Below are 16231 nucleotides of genomic sequence, written 5' to 3' on the forward strand. Positions count from 1 at the left end.
GGCTTTGTTTCAATCCAGCTCTGGCCAATGTGGCCATTTGGGGAGTGAACCAGCAGATGGAGGACCTCTCTCTCTGCAGCTCTGCCTTTCAAATAAATAAATCTTTTTAAAAAATGGGAGGTAGGAATCTTCCCATCTAGGTCCCTCATATATCAGAGGAGAGAGAGAGGGAATCCCTGCTCCTGGGGATCTAGGACACCCAGGACTGAGGGTCCTCCTAATAGTAAATGTTCTATAAAGTCTTCAGTGAGTTAGCAAATAGTATGTTTCTACTCCATCTTAAAGGCTTGATGTTTTAGTATAAAATAGTGTACGTTTCGCCTGCATCTCTAGGAAGAAGCATGCCAGGGTTCCATGTACCCATGGCCCACTGAAGTGTGTCTTGAATATAGATATATATATTGATTGAGGAACTGAGGCCAATAATGAGAGGCCACATCTCAACTAATGGGGAAAATCCATTGTGTTCTTTCAATATCTAGTGGCTGTAATTGAAGATGTTTTCAGGCTAGAATTGGCTATGCCATGCAAATGTGTTAATGAAAATGTATATGTTAATCAAAAATGTATAAAACCCCTGTGGAATGTTAAAAAAAATCCTAAAATAAGTGGGCATCTCATTGCCCCAACCTTCTTCCAGGTTAGGAAATTGGATTATTTTCTGTTTTTATGATCATTTAGAGGGCAGAATTGGCAGCTTACTTGTTTGTGAAAAAGGCACCTTGTGATATGGGCTCAGTCAAAAAGGGATCCCATTAGACCCGTTAAAAACTAGAGGCCCAAGTGTGCCTTCTCTTCCTGGTCGGATCTGTGGTGAGGAAAATCTAGACTCCCGGAGACCTACAGGTCAGAATGTTCCCAGAGGAGGGAGCATTGATGTGGCAGGGAGGAAGGTTGTGTTTAGGAGAGGCCAAGGAACCAAGATCTGTTTGGGATTCAGAAATGAATGGCAGTGCCCAAGGGCTTCTGTGGGAATGCGCAGAATGAGCCCTATTAAATGACTGCAATTTCCCTGGAGATTTCCCCCGATTTCAACCTCTGGGGTTTGCCAAGCAGTGTCTTGAGTCTTCACATATTCATGTCGTGGGGGCCAAGTGTACACAGCAAATGCAAAACCACAGGCCTAGCAGTGTTGCTCGGTTGCTATATTAGGTCCGGAATGAAGCTATCTGCTGGTTCAAGCTTGGCAAGGAAGAAGCCCCCAAGCTTGGCTCAGCATCAGCATTCTCTCCCCTGGCATTCTGAAAGCAGCTCTTCTTTCAGGCTGCTCTGTGAAGTCTTCTTGTTGGTGTGCGTCAAGCCCCTATGGCAACTCTTTGTCCAAAGGCTTGTCTCCCTGGCTGACAGATCCTCCCTGCTGCCTGTGCATGCCTGCTTGATGTGCCCTGGTCCAGCTGCTTGTCCGTCTCTCCCCCGCCACGGAAAGCTTCATGTGTACTGGCTTCAGTGGGTGTTATTATGCCAGGGTTTAAAAACAAAACCAAAGCAGCCTGGCATGGGTTTAGTGATTGCCCGAGTCTCTCATCCAAGAGCAGATCAGCTCCAGAAGAGAGAGAATTCAGAATTCGGTAGCTGATGACTTCCACCAGAGAAACATCCCGAGAGAAGCAGCTGATGGACACCACTTGCTTAGGGAGGCTCTGTTGATGCCAGCTGCCTTGGCTGCAACAGACTGTGCCCCTCACTGGGCTCCAAGAACTTGGAATCAGAGAGAAATCAAACTGGAAGGGAACTGAGAAGTCATCTGGTTCAACACTCTGATTGTACCAGATGAGGCAGCTGAAGACCAGAGGAGGAAATTACTTGTCTAAGGACAAACAGTAAGCCAGTAGCTGAGTCAGGCCAGGAACCCAGGACTCCAGACTCCCAGCATGCTACAGTCTCCTTAGAGGCAGAATCGCTAAGGACAGACGACTCCCCCCACTCGGTGCTTTCCCCAGTGCAGAGAACTTGCCAACACATAGTGCAGATCTTAGTGACTGGTACTTTAAAATGAGCATCTAATGTGCAACACAAAGGACCCGTAGGTGGAAGGAGAGTCGGAGGAGTGTGCAAATAGTACAGATTGTTGGGCCTACCCTCTGGGTCTCTGGGCATAGTTGAACTGATTACAAATAGAAACAGATTTTTGGATTTGGTATGAAAACTGCCTTGTTGGCTGCAAAAAGGTTCTCACTGATGACTGACTTTTAGAAAGAAACAATTTATGTTCTGGAAAAATCAGTGATAAACATAAAAAGATGAATTATTTAAAAGAGAATGGTTGGTGGTGGTTCCATAATATGCATGGTTTGTAACAAACTGGAAATTCTTTGGTCTGGTGTAGATTTAGCTGCTTTGTAGGTTTTTTTGTCAAAAAATTTTTATATGTGCTACTGGCTAATACCCAGATACAGTTCCCACAGGCTACATGTTTTCCAAGATCACAAGTCAAATTGTGTGGTTTCCTTACTTCAAAGTCTTCAGTGGTGCCCTGTTGCCCACAGAATAGTTGTAGCACTTCTACTGTACCATGATTTGACCCTTACTTGTCCATCTTGCCTTACCTTTCTTTCATCCCCCACCACCTACCACCCTACACGTGCACAACCCACAACAGAGTACACTCCATGGTCTCTACTACCATGGAGACTTCTCGTACATCCTGACCATGCCTTCCCTATGTTCTCTGATTTTGGCGATTTGGCTCAAGCTAAACCATCTGCCTGGAATAACCATTTCATTCAGCCCTGCCACAGTTCTCCTCCTGTGTCCTGGTGCGGACTGTATCCTAAATATTTCAGAAGTCCTCCCAGATCCTTCTACTTGGAATTTTTCTCTGTCCCTTCTACCTCATGGTGTTTTTACTTGTGCGTTTATCTGAGCCAAGAAGCTAGTTGGCTTGTCTGATGGGCTGTTTCCCTTGCCAGGGTGTAGGATTCCTGAAGACACACACTAAGTCTTCTGCAACCTCTTAGCTCAGGCCTTGAGACTCAGCAGGCTAGCGTTGTTTGTTGGATTACGTTGGATTATCTTTCCCCTGTCCAGGAATGTCCATATTTATCCTCTATGAAAATCCTGTTCTGTCTCCCATAAGGCTTCTTTGTTATATTAAACCATCCCCTTCATCGCTTACCTTTATGACGGTGGCGCAGGCCCAGAGTGTAGCTTTGCTTGGATTCCTAGGAATGTCGGCCACAGAAGCTTGAGAGTGGAGTTGGGATGGAGAGCTTCAGGAAATTTGTAGCCACTGTTTAAAACGCAAAAAGAGGTAACGTCTGAATATTCCTAAGAGCTCTTTGGAGATAGAACATTTGACCCAGCTTGGTGCCTGGGGTGTCTAAATGGCCCGGGGCCAGCTTTCATTTCCTCAGGGAAATAGACATGATAATTCTCCTTCCAGATCCCCAACCCCAGAGTTTTTGCAGTATGTCTCAAAGTTCAGCAAAGCTGCTTTATCAGATATGTGGTCAGTTTTAGGTGTAAACCCATTTTTCTTACTTTGGGGATATTCTCTTTGGCTGTGTATATTTTACTAATCAAAAAAAAAATTTTTTTTTGTCCAAGAAGCAATCTATGACTAATTCATCACTGCCATGTATTTTGTATACATAAGTTTTCAAGAGGCAGTACAGCTCCAAATGAAGTTTAGAATCAGACCTGGATTCTCAGTGGCTCCTCTGCTGCTTACCAGCTGTGTAAATGTGAGCCACATGATTCAACTGAGCTTGAGCCTACTTACTGGGAAAATGAGAACTTATAGTACCCACCTTCAAGATACTGTGGAGAAGGGTAAATTAAGTGAGATAATGTATATAAATCGCATAACATGGTGCCTGGCATGCAATGAAAATTCAATAGCAGGAGGTCATTTCTATAATTTCAAAAAAGAGAGCCCAGGAGATAGAAACAACAAAAGATGCCTTTGGCAACTTAAAAAAAGAAAAAGAAAAAGAAATGCTTAGAAAGTGCTAGAGTTAACTGACCTGCCGGGCTTACCATAAGTGCTACAGTAAACAAAACTATTTGAGAGGATTATTTGAAGAGCAAAATAAATCGTGTAGGAGCTGAGTGGTCACATTAATAGCTGGTGTTTCATCTTGATGTTGGACAAGGGGCATCACCCAGAAAAGGAATCTGAGAGCAATACTGAGAGTGCTCTCATTCAGGTCAGCCCTAAAAATACTCCCCTTCATTGAAGTGGAGAAGTTGCCGTGGGACTCAAGGCAGGGCTTTCAACAGCCCCGGCCATATGTGCCCTCCACTTGGGTGAAATCCGATCGTGACCTAAGCCTGTGCTGTCCTTGCCGACTGACAGCTGACCTCAGCCTTCTCTGTGTGCCCTGCATCGTTCACCTTTTAGAGAGAGAGGTTTCATTTCCCAAGAAAACATTGCTCTTTGTTCCATTTCTCTTTATATTTCATTTGAGCGCATTTCTTTGGGGATGGAGGATCTGGATTACATGGTTTGCTCTGTTGCTTTTCCGTGGATAAGAGGGTTCCCTGGAAAATTTGAGCTCAATTACTGTCAGCACTCCGGAAGAAAGACTTTCCCAACTTTTACAGAGTACGATGTAATCATATTCATATAGATGAAAAGTTCAGACATCATTTCCTTGTATAGCAATGAAAAGTTGTTAGAATGAATAACAAAATGGAAAAAGATTTGCATTGCCCAGAGGCAAAGGAGTCAATGCAATATATATTATTCAACTGAATAGGAAAAATATCATTACCCATTGGATTAAAAAGGATATGAAGGGTTATGCATTGAGAGATAGAATTAGTAAACTAAAACACAGAAAAAGTTCATCTTCACTAGTAATCGAATACATGCAAATTAAAGAGACCTTAAGATATCACCTGATATTCACAAAAATCCCTTTCCTCGATGGTAGCACAGTAAAGTGTTTCCCTCATCTTTGCTGGTGGCTGTAGAAATTGCAGTAGCCCTTTTGGAAAGGGCTGTCACAGTCTATGAAATGAGAGCCTCTGGTTTTGATCACCTTGACCTTGCTGCCTGCTCTAACCAGTGTCAGCCTCAGGGCAGCCCTGGTCCTGAGCCCCGATCCGCACACATCCTGGACCAGCTGAGTTCCCCACACTTTCTTCCTGTGACTTACTGAGTGTTTCATGCCCTGTAAGAGGAGCTGCCTCTTCCCCTTCCTCCCTTCGGCAGAATCCCAGTCATTTCCTCTGTGCCTGCTGCCGTTGCATCTCAGAGTCTCAGGGAGATCTTTCCAGCTCCCTTGGCCACGGGACAGTTGGCTGGCGGGTGAGGGTGCTCACATCACATCACCTTCACAAAATATTGACATAGAAACATTGGCTGTGGAGTCGAGAGATGCCAAGGGAGTAGGTTTGAACTCTAAATTTGGAAAAGAAAACCTGAAAGAAATGGAACCCTGCGCTAGGGTCAGCCATCTTGAATCTGCTGATAAACTGCTGTCTGCTTAGACTTGCCTCCTGGGAGACCTCTCTGTATCCAGCCAAGCCCAAGGCATCCTGGTTTCAGAACCAAGAATACATCTCTGAATGGCAGGCAGTGAACAGATGAAGTAGCCTTACCCATTAACCTCTTGTTCATCTCAGTAAGCTTGATAACACTTTAAATTCTATGTTTTAGATCGATTTTATTTTTTACTTTTTAGTGGGGGGAAGGTGGTAGAAAAGGCCTTGTAAAGAAAAGAACTATTTGGGAAAAGTAAAATAACCTTCAAAATAAACTACCCTATCCTCAACCCTAATTAAAGCAAAGTACCTGGGGCCGGCGCTGGGGCATAGCAGGTAAAGCTGTCGCCTGGGATGCCAGCATCACCATATGGGCACCAGTTTGAATCCCGGCTGCTCCACTTCCAATCCAGCTTCCTGCTAATGGCCTGGGAAAAGCAGCAGCAAATGGCCCAAGTGTTTGGGCCCCTGACACCCATGTGGGAGACCTGGAAGAAGTTCCTGGCTTTGGCCTGGCCATTATGGCCATCTGGGAGAGTGAATCAGTGATAGCAGATCTCTTTTTCAAGTCTGACTTTCAAATATAATAGAAATAAATAAATCTTTAAAAAGAAAAGTACCCAAGACAAAGAAGAGTGTATGGGGTGTAGCACACAGGTAAAGTATGCTTATAGGCTCCCGCCAACACATACACACAGACACAAGTGTAGTGGCAAGGGTTTGGTGCAGTGGTTAAGACATGTCTTGGTGCTCACACCCCATATTGGAATGCCTGGGTCCTTGCCTCTACTTCCAGTTCTAGCTTTCTGCTGATGTGCACCATGGGAGGCAACAGATGATGGCTCAAGAATTTGGGTCCCTGCCACCCACCCACATGGGAAACTCAGACTGAGTTCCCAGCTTCTGGCTTTGGCCTGGCTGAGCCCTGGCTGTTGTAGGCATTTGGGAAGTAAACCAGTGGATGGGAGATTCTCTGTCTCTCTTTCTCTATCTATTTAAAAAAAAATTTTAAAAGACACAAGTGCCATCACTCACATAGCACCGTACATTTTGATACCAATGAGATGTGGTGATAATGTCCCTCAAGCATAGCCATACCCATGAGATGTTGCAAAGGACCAACGTGCGCCCTGGGCTATGGGTGCAGCCAGAGGGGCGGGGGTGCCACCTACTCACTCCCTCTTGCTATGACCACCACCACCCATACACATCGTTCTCATCTTTCCCATCTCCCAGAGCCTTTTCTTCCCAAGAAAGGAGGGAATCGAAGCCAGGGATTCCCAACAGTTCAGAAACATGCTGGAGCCATGAGAAGTGTCTACCTGATGCCGTGGGTGCTCCCGCATTTCAAATCCTTCTTTTCTTTCGGCAGAACTGGCTTACGACCTGGACGTGGACGATGCTCCTGGAAGCAAGCAACACGTGAATCAGAAGGACAATGAGCTGGCCACCTCACACAACCTCGGGAATGCCCGGTCCCCGCTGCCGCTGCTCGTCAGCATGGCCATTTATGTGGCGTGCTTCTTCTTCCTGGTGCACTGACTTCTTAGTGCCCAGTCCCCGTGCTGCCCTGCAGCACCCTGTGGTTTTCCTGCATAAAGGGAACCACCTTCTTATTGTTTTCTATTTTTTTATCTCGTATACCTCCTCCAGCCATTAAGTAGAGGACTAACCACGAGTTACGTTTTTCGAAAATCAAATGGTATCTTTATGAGGAAGGTAAATTTTAGTGGTAGGATAGATTGTCCTTTTGCAGAGAAAATGAAATCAACTTGTGCCAAATTATTTTCCTATGTTTGGCTGCTAGAACATGGTTACCATGTGTCTTTCTCTCTTTCTCTTTGCATGGATTTCTTTGGAAAAAAATAAATGATCAAATAAAAATGTGTTGTTGTTGTTGTTGTTTTTCTGCAAACCCTCCTCCTTCTCACCCTGCTTTCTCTTTATGAAAATGCCATCAGGTCCAACCCAGTGGAGTCCTCACATTCCACCTCCCCACTGGCCTTTTGGAGGTGGTATCAAAACTGACCCCAAGCCCCAGTGAAACCCACTCCCTCCCAACACACACACACACACACTCCGCAGTCTCCAGCTAAAGCCCCTGCCTGGAATGTCGCCTGTGATACCACAGGTGTCGCCAAAGATTTCCCAGGGCTGGTCTGTCTGAACAAGCGTCACTTTGCTAAGAAATCCTCTGTGCAGCTCATCATACAGTTGCACAAAAACTCTTCGTCCTTCCCCTGTCCCCCCAAAAAAGGTGGTCAAACAGTGCAAAGAAATAATGCCCTGTGTTTCCATGCTGCTGACTCAGGCTTGGTTTTTGTCACCTCTCTCTCTCTCTCTCCAGGGGCTGCCACACATGGCAAGGCCAGCAATTGCCCTGGGTAGGATGTCATCCTTGAGCCTGTCTAGGAAGAACGCTCACCCTTGGCCTCAGGTGGGCATCTTTAGCATTTATGCATTCAACGATGTTGTTTTGCCAACCTATTGGGTTTCAGACACTGTCCCAGAGGCCGGAGACGGTGGGGTACACAATAGATTCAATCCCTGCTCTCATGGGACTAACGGTCTGGCACCAACACCAATCGCAACACCAGCTTTCTGTCAATCATAATCCCAGTACTGTTACTTGACTCTGTTTGTTCCCCACATATGACATTGCAATAATGGCACCTAGGTTGCTACATGGACATTCTGCTCCCAGGGAAGCCCAAGAATAACCAACTTGCCTTTATTATCATGTGTGTGACACTCAGCCCATTGCTCTTTTGCCAGATGAAGTCAATGGAGACATTGTTGATTCTTTCTAAAGAGTGAGAGCCCGACCTCCCACCTGGGAAGTATGAGAAAGGATGAAATGCAGGGAAGGGCTGTGAGCAGAGGTCAAGGAATGGGCTGAGAAATCCCCTTTGATTCTAGGAGGTGGTCCCAGTCAGGAGCTCCGATTTCAGCACAATGGCAGGAGGTCACCATGCGGGAAGCGGTAGGTGTAAATTCTCACAACTTATCATCCCCCCTCCTGCTGTGCCCAACACACTTCTGTCAGTCTCCTGCGGAGCACAGGTTTCCAATGTCCAGTTTTGTCCTTTGCAGACGTGCCCACAGGCACAGATAGGAAAGGTTCCGTCTAGTGTTTTCCTGCAGTTAATGTTGAAATTCAGACTACAGGCAGTTGTGTTCGTTAAGATGAATTCAAGAACTTGTAATCATTGGTAAGATTCGAAAGCAGCAGCCAATTCTCTTTGTTTTTAAATTCCCCAATATTTCTGTATTTGAGTAGGATTTGTGTCATACATTTCTCGTCTCCCCCACACACCACCAACGCCAGCATCTGATCATGTTTGACATGCTTCAGCAGTTCCCAGCACATGACCCAAGGCAGCCAGGGTTTCTGCTGTCCTGTCCCTCTATCTCCCAGCTATCATCCTCCCCAGGCTGAGTGATGTGGGCCTGAAGACAATGCCCCTGTAACGCCCAAGGCCTGCTGGCTTCAGCAACACAGGTGCGATTTAAATGGATAACCACCCACGCTTAGAAAGCATGCAAAACTACCATCTCCTATTGACATGTACAGTTCCTCCACAGTCTGTCTCTTGGAACTCTTGGTGCCTTTTTGGATCCCCCTATGTGTTTTACAGGCGAGTAGTGGCTTTTCACCTTGGAGATGTTTATTTTACCCTTCAATGTAAACTTCCTAGACGTGAATGAGGTTGAGGTGACTACTGTCAGAAGAGGCGGCCCGGTGGCTAGACAGTTGCCTCGTCCTGTAGGAAATGTCCAGGACTCCTTCTCATTGGATGAGCACACGAACTTCCACTGGCTCAACAGGGTTAATTCATGGCTGAAAGGGACCCTATAGCTCATCCCGCCCTCCTGAGGCAGGGCACTTATGAGGTCACAAAGCAGCCTGTTTCGTTGCTGGACACCTGCCTGTTTTAAGCAAAATTATTTTTGGGGGGGCTGGCACTGTGGTGTAGTGGGCTAAGCCTCCACCTAAGGTGCCGGAATCCCATGTGGGCACCGGTTCAAGTCCCGGCTGCTTCTCTTCCCATCCAGCTCTCTGCTGTGATCTTGGAAAGCAGAAGATGGCCCAAGTCGTTGGGCCCCTGCACCCACATTGGAGACCCGGAAGAAGCTCGTGGCTCAGCTCCAGCCATTGAGGCCATCTGGAGAGTAAACCAGCAGATATAAGATCTCTCTCTCTCTCTCTTTCCTCTGTAACTATCTCTCAAATGAAATCCTTAAAAATTGTTTTTTCAAAGGAATAGGTATTTTTTTATCATTTAATATTCTAAATTTTTTTATTTAATATTTTTTTCTTTTTTTCTTTTTATCTAGTAAATATAAATTTCCAAAGTACAGTTTATGGATTACAATGGCTTCCCCCCCCCATAATTTCCCTCCCACTCGCACCCCTCCCATCTCCCGCTCCCTCTCCCAGTCTATTCACATCAACATTAATTTTCAATTATCTTTGTATACAGAAGATCGATTCAGTATATATTAAGTGAAGATTGCATCAGTTTGCACCTACACAGAAACACAAAGTGTAAAATACTGTTTCAGTACTAGTTATAGCATTACTTCACATTGGACAACACATTAAGGACAGATCCCACGTGAGGAGTAAGTACACAGTGACTCCTGTTGTTGACTTAACAATTTGACACTCTTCTTTATGACATCAGTAATCTCCCTAGGCTCTAGTCATGAGTTGCCAAGGCTATGGAAGCCTTTTGAGTTCGCTGACTTTGATCTTATTCTGACAAGGCCATAGTCAAAGTGGAAGTTCTCTCCTCCCTTCAGAGAAAGGTACCTCCTTCTTTGATGGCCCGTTCTTTCCACTGGGATCTCACTCGCAGAGGTCTTTCAGTTAGGTCTTCTTTTTTTTTTTTTCCAGAGTGTCTTGGCTTTCCATGCCTAAAATACTCTCATGGGCTCTTCAGCCAGATCCGAATGCCTTAAGGGCTGATTCTGAGGCCAGAGTGCTATTTAGGACATCTGCCATTCTATGAGTCTGCTGTGTATCCCGCTTCCCATGATGGATTGTTCTCTCCCTTTTTGATTCTATCAGTTAATATTAGCAGACACTAGTCTTGTTTGTGTGATCCCTTTGACTCTTAGACCTATCAGTGTGATCAATTGTGAACTGAGATTGATCACTTGGACTAGTGAGATGGCATTGGTATGTGCCACCTTGATGGGTTTGTATTGGAATCCCCTGGCACGTTTCTAACTCCACCATTTGGGGCAAGTCCGATTGAGCATGCCCCAAATTGTACATCTCCTCCCTCTCTTATTCCTACTCTTATATTTAACAGAGATCACTTTTCAGTTAAATTTAAACACCTAAGAATAATTGTGTGTTAATTACAGAGTTCAACCACTAGTACTAGAACAAAAAAAATACTAAAATGGATAAAGTATTACATTGTACATCAACAGTCAGGACAAGAGCTGATCAAGTCACTGTTTCTCATAGTGTCCATTTCACTTCAACAGGTTTCCCCTTTGGTGCTCAGTTAGTTGTCGCCGATCAGGGAGAACATATGATATTTGTCCCTTTGGGACTGGCTTAATTCACTCAGCATAATGTTTTCCAGATTCCTTCATCTTGTTGCAAATGACTGGATTTCATTGTTTTTGACTGCTGTATAGTAGGGATAGGTTATTACAACAGAAGTATTACAACTCATAAAAGTTCTAACAAATGTTTATAGTTTTTGAAGTGCTGTTTTCCCCATAATTCTGTATTCATAAATATCCAATACTAATGACTGAGGTACAGGGCTTCTAGTCATTGTTTGCCCTCGCTGTGTATGTAGCCTCCTACACGGGGATATGCTGAACACAGAATTCTGTAAATATGCACCCATCTTCATCAGATTGAGCCCAAATCTGTACATCTATGATTTCCACCCATTGGTCTGAATCTTCTGTAAAGAGCACCATGAGATTAAAATGACACCACTATTCTCGTTGCCTTCAATCATGGGATTGCCTCTTCTGTGATGGTTACTTTCCTGCACGTATAAGGTTTACAACCTCCTGCAGCCTTATTCCATGGCCCAGTAGGGTGGAGGTCCTCTCATGCAATTGGGCCCACAGCGGAACCCATGATGCAGCTAGAGCCTGAGCAGAGGATGATGGGTCATTATGTACCCGTAGAAGCCCAGGAATTCCACCAGAATACTTTGGGAATGCACACACTCGCTTAGCAAACACATCACACTCTAAAACGTGATGAACTGCTGGCTGGCTGAACCCCCGAGATGTTTCTGCAAGAATCGCCATCAAACCTGGTCTCTTCCATCCCATACTTACACAACTCATTTCTTAGATTTATTTTTTTGAAAGGCAGAATGAGATTTTTCCATCTGCTGGTTCACTCCCCCAGATGGCCACAACTGCCAAGGCTGGGCCAGGCTGAAGCCAGAAATCAGGAAATCCATCTGGGTCCTCCAATGTGGGAGGCAGAAACCCAAGCACTTGAGCCATCATTCACTGTCTCCATGGTACATCATATGGAATTGGAGAGCTGGGACTCCATTTCAGTCACTCCTATAGGATGCAGGCATCACAAGTATCAGCTTAACCTTCTGCATCACAATGACTGCCCCACACCATTTTTAAAAAGATTTTCATTTATTTTACTGTTAGAGTTACAGACAGTGAGAGGGAGAGACAGAGAGAAAGGTCTTCCATCCACTGGTTCACTCCACAAAAGGCCACAACGGCCAGAGCTGGGCCGATCTGAAGCCAGAAGCTGCCTCCAGGTCTCCCACATGGGTGCAGGGACCCAAGGACTTGGACCATCTTCCACTGCTTTCCCAGGCCATAGCAGAGAGCTGGATTGGAAGTGGGGCAGCCAGGACTCAAACCAGTGCCCACATGGGATGCCGGCACCTTAGGTGGAGGATGAACCCACTGCACCACAGTGCCGGACCCAATAACTGATTTTTAAAAATGAAATTCCAGGGCAGGCACTTGGTGCATTGAGCTAAGCTGGAGCTTGGAACACCCACATCCCATGTCTGCGTGCCTGGCCCAAGTCCTGGATTCTTTACTTTCCATCCAACTTCCTGCTAATGTACCTTATGGCTCAAGCATTTGGGCCCCTGCCACTCATGTGGGAGACCCAGCTGGAGTTCTGAGCTTGGCCCCACTCTGGTTGATGCTGCAGTTTAAAGAGTGAACCAGCAGATGGAAGTTCTGTCTCTGTCACTCTGCCTTTCAAATAACTAAATCTTTTAATACGAAGAAATTCTAAAGGTTCTTGGTTTTATTTGTCTATGTATCGTGCCACACACTATATACTCAGTGTGGGTGTGCACACGTACTGGGATGGAGAAATACTTTTCTCTTGCCAAGGCCACAGCATTTTTGAAATCCTTTTTCTGGAATTGCTGTTGAACCAGTTGATGTGCCATACAAGAAAACCAGCCTTATTTCTTTATAGTCACACCGTGTTTGGAACCAAAAATAATATTATTTGCTTGATCGCTCACCTCATTCACTGCATTTGCTGCCAAGTAGCTTTTATCTGTTTCCAAAAACCAAATCTGCCCTCAAGAAACAAATGCCCCCACCCCCACACCGGAGAAGGTTCCAAAGAATGTGCTACAAGCTAGAAAGGTTTTTTCATTATTGCCAAAGAAAAGTTCTAGAAATTTTGAGGACACTCTCCCTGGAGCAGGGGGGCTCTTGTAAGGGCCCTAGTTTAGATGTAGACGCTCTGCTGGGTTTGTTGTGGCCAACAAAATAAGCTTACTGCTTGTTATTCACCTTTGATTGATTTAGAAATAAATAGATCATCTTTTGAAAGAGTCACATTAAAAAGAGCACATGGCTAGTATGCAGTTGGTGCTTAGTAATGACTTGATTAATCCAGTATTCATTCGACAAGGATTTTTGAGCAATGCTTTGTGCAAGACCCTGAGTTGTAGCCTAGAGACACGATATCTGATACAGCCCCTGCCCTCAGGGGTTTTACATGTATTGTGGGAGTCAGAGAAATGACATCTATGTCCCACCTCTAAGTACCTGCATTCAAGTCCTGACTGGCTCCTGCCTCCAGCTTCCTGTGAGTGTGGCCCCTTGGAGGCAGTGGTGACGGCTTAAGTAACTGACTTCCTTACCACTCTCATGGGAGACCTGGATTCAGTCCCCAGCTCCTGGCTTCAGCCCAGCCCAGTCCTGACCACTGTGAGCATTTGGGTGTGAACCAGTGGATGGGAGCGAGTGCACTCTCACTCTCCCATGCACTTCCCCTACCACTGCCCTGACTAAAATAATATTTTTTTAAAAAAATTACAATAACTACAGTCTAGCATTGTGGTGTGGTGGGTTAAGCCACCACTTGGGATACCTGTACCCTATATCATAGTGCCGGTTTGAGTCCCGGCTACTCCACTTACATTACAGCTCCCTGCTCATGGGTCTTGGAAGATAGCAGATGATGGGCAAGTACTTGGGCCCCTGCTGTCCAATGTGGGAGACCCAGATGGACTTCTTGGCTCCTGGCTTCAGCCTGGCCCAGACCTGGCTGTTAAAACCATTTGGGGAGTAAACCAGTAGACAGAAAATCTGTCTTTCCCTGTCACTCTGCTTTTCAAAGAAGTAAATGAATTTAAAAATTACAGTGCAATATAAACACTACATGGGATAAATGGGAGAGCAGAACGGCTACATAGTACGGTCAACGGGATTATGGATATGATCCTTGAAAAGGGTACAGAATGAAGAACATGTCCAAGTTAAGAGGAAGAAGGCCATTTGAAGGAAGTGTAGACCTTGTCCAGGCTGTGAAGGGGGAAGCGTGTCTCCGAACGGGGTGATGTCTCAGAATAGCGTGATGCAGCCGCATCGTTTGTTACTTTGCCATGGTGAGACATTGCCCACCAGCAGGCACCTCCGCGGGAGAGGGCCAGGTAGGCAGCGGAAGGCGCACACAATGTAATAATATGCAGCAGTCAGAAGCAATGAACCGCGTATCCAGCCAGCAGCATGGAAGGATCTTAAAATCATAGTGTGGGTAAACAAGGCAAGAAATCCAGTGGGCTATGTCGAGTCTCTCCATTGGGATGAATTAAAATACCAGCACAAAAGACAATATACATTTCATATTAAAAAAAAAAGTTTCACTAAAAGGTTTACATGGACGTGCCATTAGAATGGATGCCCTAGCAGGGAGGGCAATGGAAGGGGCTTTCGGGAGGAAACAGAATTCATGAATCAAACCACGCAAGACAGGGGCTTTGTCTGGACCAACTATGTTGACATAGCATCAGCTGAGCAGTAGATTGCTTTTGTGTTTTTTTTCCAAAGAGACAGAAGGCACATGCATTTGCTGGTTTACCTTCCATATGCCCACAGTGGCTGAGGTTGGGCCAGACCAAGGCAAGGATCTGGAACTCTATCCAGGTCTCCTAGGTGGGCGGCAGGAGCCCAGCTACTTGAGCCATTGCCATTGTACAGGAAACAGGAGTCGGGAGCCAGAGCTGGGCTTCAACCCCGGGTACTGTGAACTGGGCATTTTCATTGGCAGCTTAGCCACCAGGCCAAATATCCACCCCTGAGCCCACGCTTTAACTCAAGCCTTTGCACCTGAGGTCAAGAACACGAACAAAACCAAAGAAGAAATGGAGGGAGGGAGTACAAGAAAGCATAGGACTCTAGGAGCCAAGTCTTGTTCTCCAGGGCTTGGTACATAGTAGGTGCTCAGTAAATATGTCTTCAGGTGATGCACACAGAAGCATTTAAAGTGTGTTGCTTCAGGGTACTTGAAACAACTGACTGAACAAAAATACCTTCGATTTCTGTGATACACAGGACTTGCCACCCAGAGTTTGAGAGTAAACAATCACTCAACTGTGCAGCTTTAGTTTGCAATGGCATATTTAAGAGCTGACTGGGACATGATAATTATAGGTTTCTTTTTTGGGTGAAATCTCCAGTCCTTAGCACCATTAAGCAATGCAATTGTTGGCTCTATTCTGCTTTGATGGAGTCTTTAACTCATAAAGATAGATTATCACCTCCAACCCCCATCATTTTACAGATGCAGAAACTGAGGCTCAGAGAGGTTAAGACACCTCCTTCAGGTCACACAGCAAGGTGAGTGCAAAGTCAAGCCTGACTCAGTCAGAGGCTTTTGAATTACATTATCTATAGCTCCCTCACTCTCAAAGCGCAAAATTAACAAATGGCTACATAGCTGAGCATGAGGGAAGCTGTTTCCCGAAATCTGTGCACACACAGACAGGGTTAGTTATACTGATCTTCATTTTGATCCTACTGGCAGTTGGGAAAAAAAATCCCTTATCTAACAAAACACATTGCTTTTCCAAATTAATGCGTTCAAGCCAGGGCCTGCTCGGAGCCGTTTCATGTTGCCCTTACAAATTAGAACCTGGGGTGTGGGAATTCCATCACCCTCGTGAAGGCTCCCTGTCACAACAGAGGCATTGTTCTCCTGGCCCGTAGCACTGGGTTTCCTGGCTTTTCTGTAAGATGTTAGGTATTTGTTTTGTTTTCTCGGTGCTTTTGTAATCAGTCTAGACGTGGAACCATCCGGGACGCGGCTACAGCTCCCACAGGGGAGTTAGGTAACTCCTTGTGCTGTTCCCTCAGGGAAGCCTCTAAGGCCCCCCACCCCCACCCCTCAGCCAAGATGTACGTGCAAAGGACGACGGGATGGACCGAGCGCTCAAATGGAGGAGCCGGGAAGAGTTCCGTCTTGGAAAATAGTGCCGGTCACCTCGGCATCTTTGTGGAGTCCCTGGGCTGAATTGTTGCCCTT

General features: G+C 45.6%; 1 protein-coding gene across 1 annotated transcript in view; it reads left to right on the forward strand.

Moving 5' to 3' along the window:
• GPC3 (glypican 3) overlaps nucleotides 1–7300 on the forward strand; it is a 454515-nt gene extending 447215 nt beyond the window's left edge. Inside the window, exon 8 of the mRNA XM_062183209.1 lies at nucleotides 6803–7300. Coding sequence (XP_062039193.1) covers nucleotides 6803–6972 — 170 coding nt within the window. The 3' untranslated portion in view covers nucleotides 6973–7300. The remainder of the gene's footprint in view (nucleotides 1–6802) is intronic.
• Nucleotides 7301–16231: the final 8931 nt, after the last annotated feature.

Source organism: Lepus europaeus, chromosome X, assembly GCF_033115175.1.
Source record: "Lepus europaeus isolate LE1 chromosome X, mLepTim1.pri, whole genome shotgun sequence".
In the NCBI taxonomy this organism is placed as follows: domain Eukaryota; kingdom Metazoa; phylum Chordata; class Mammalia; order Lagomorpha; family Leporidae; genus Lepus; species Lepus europaeus.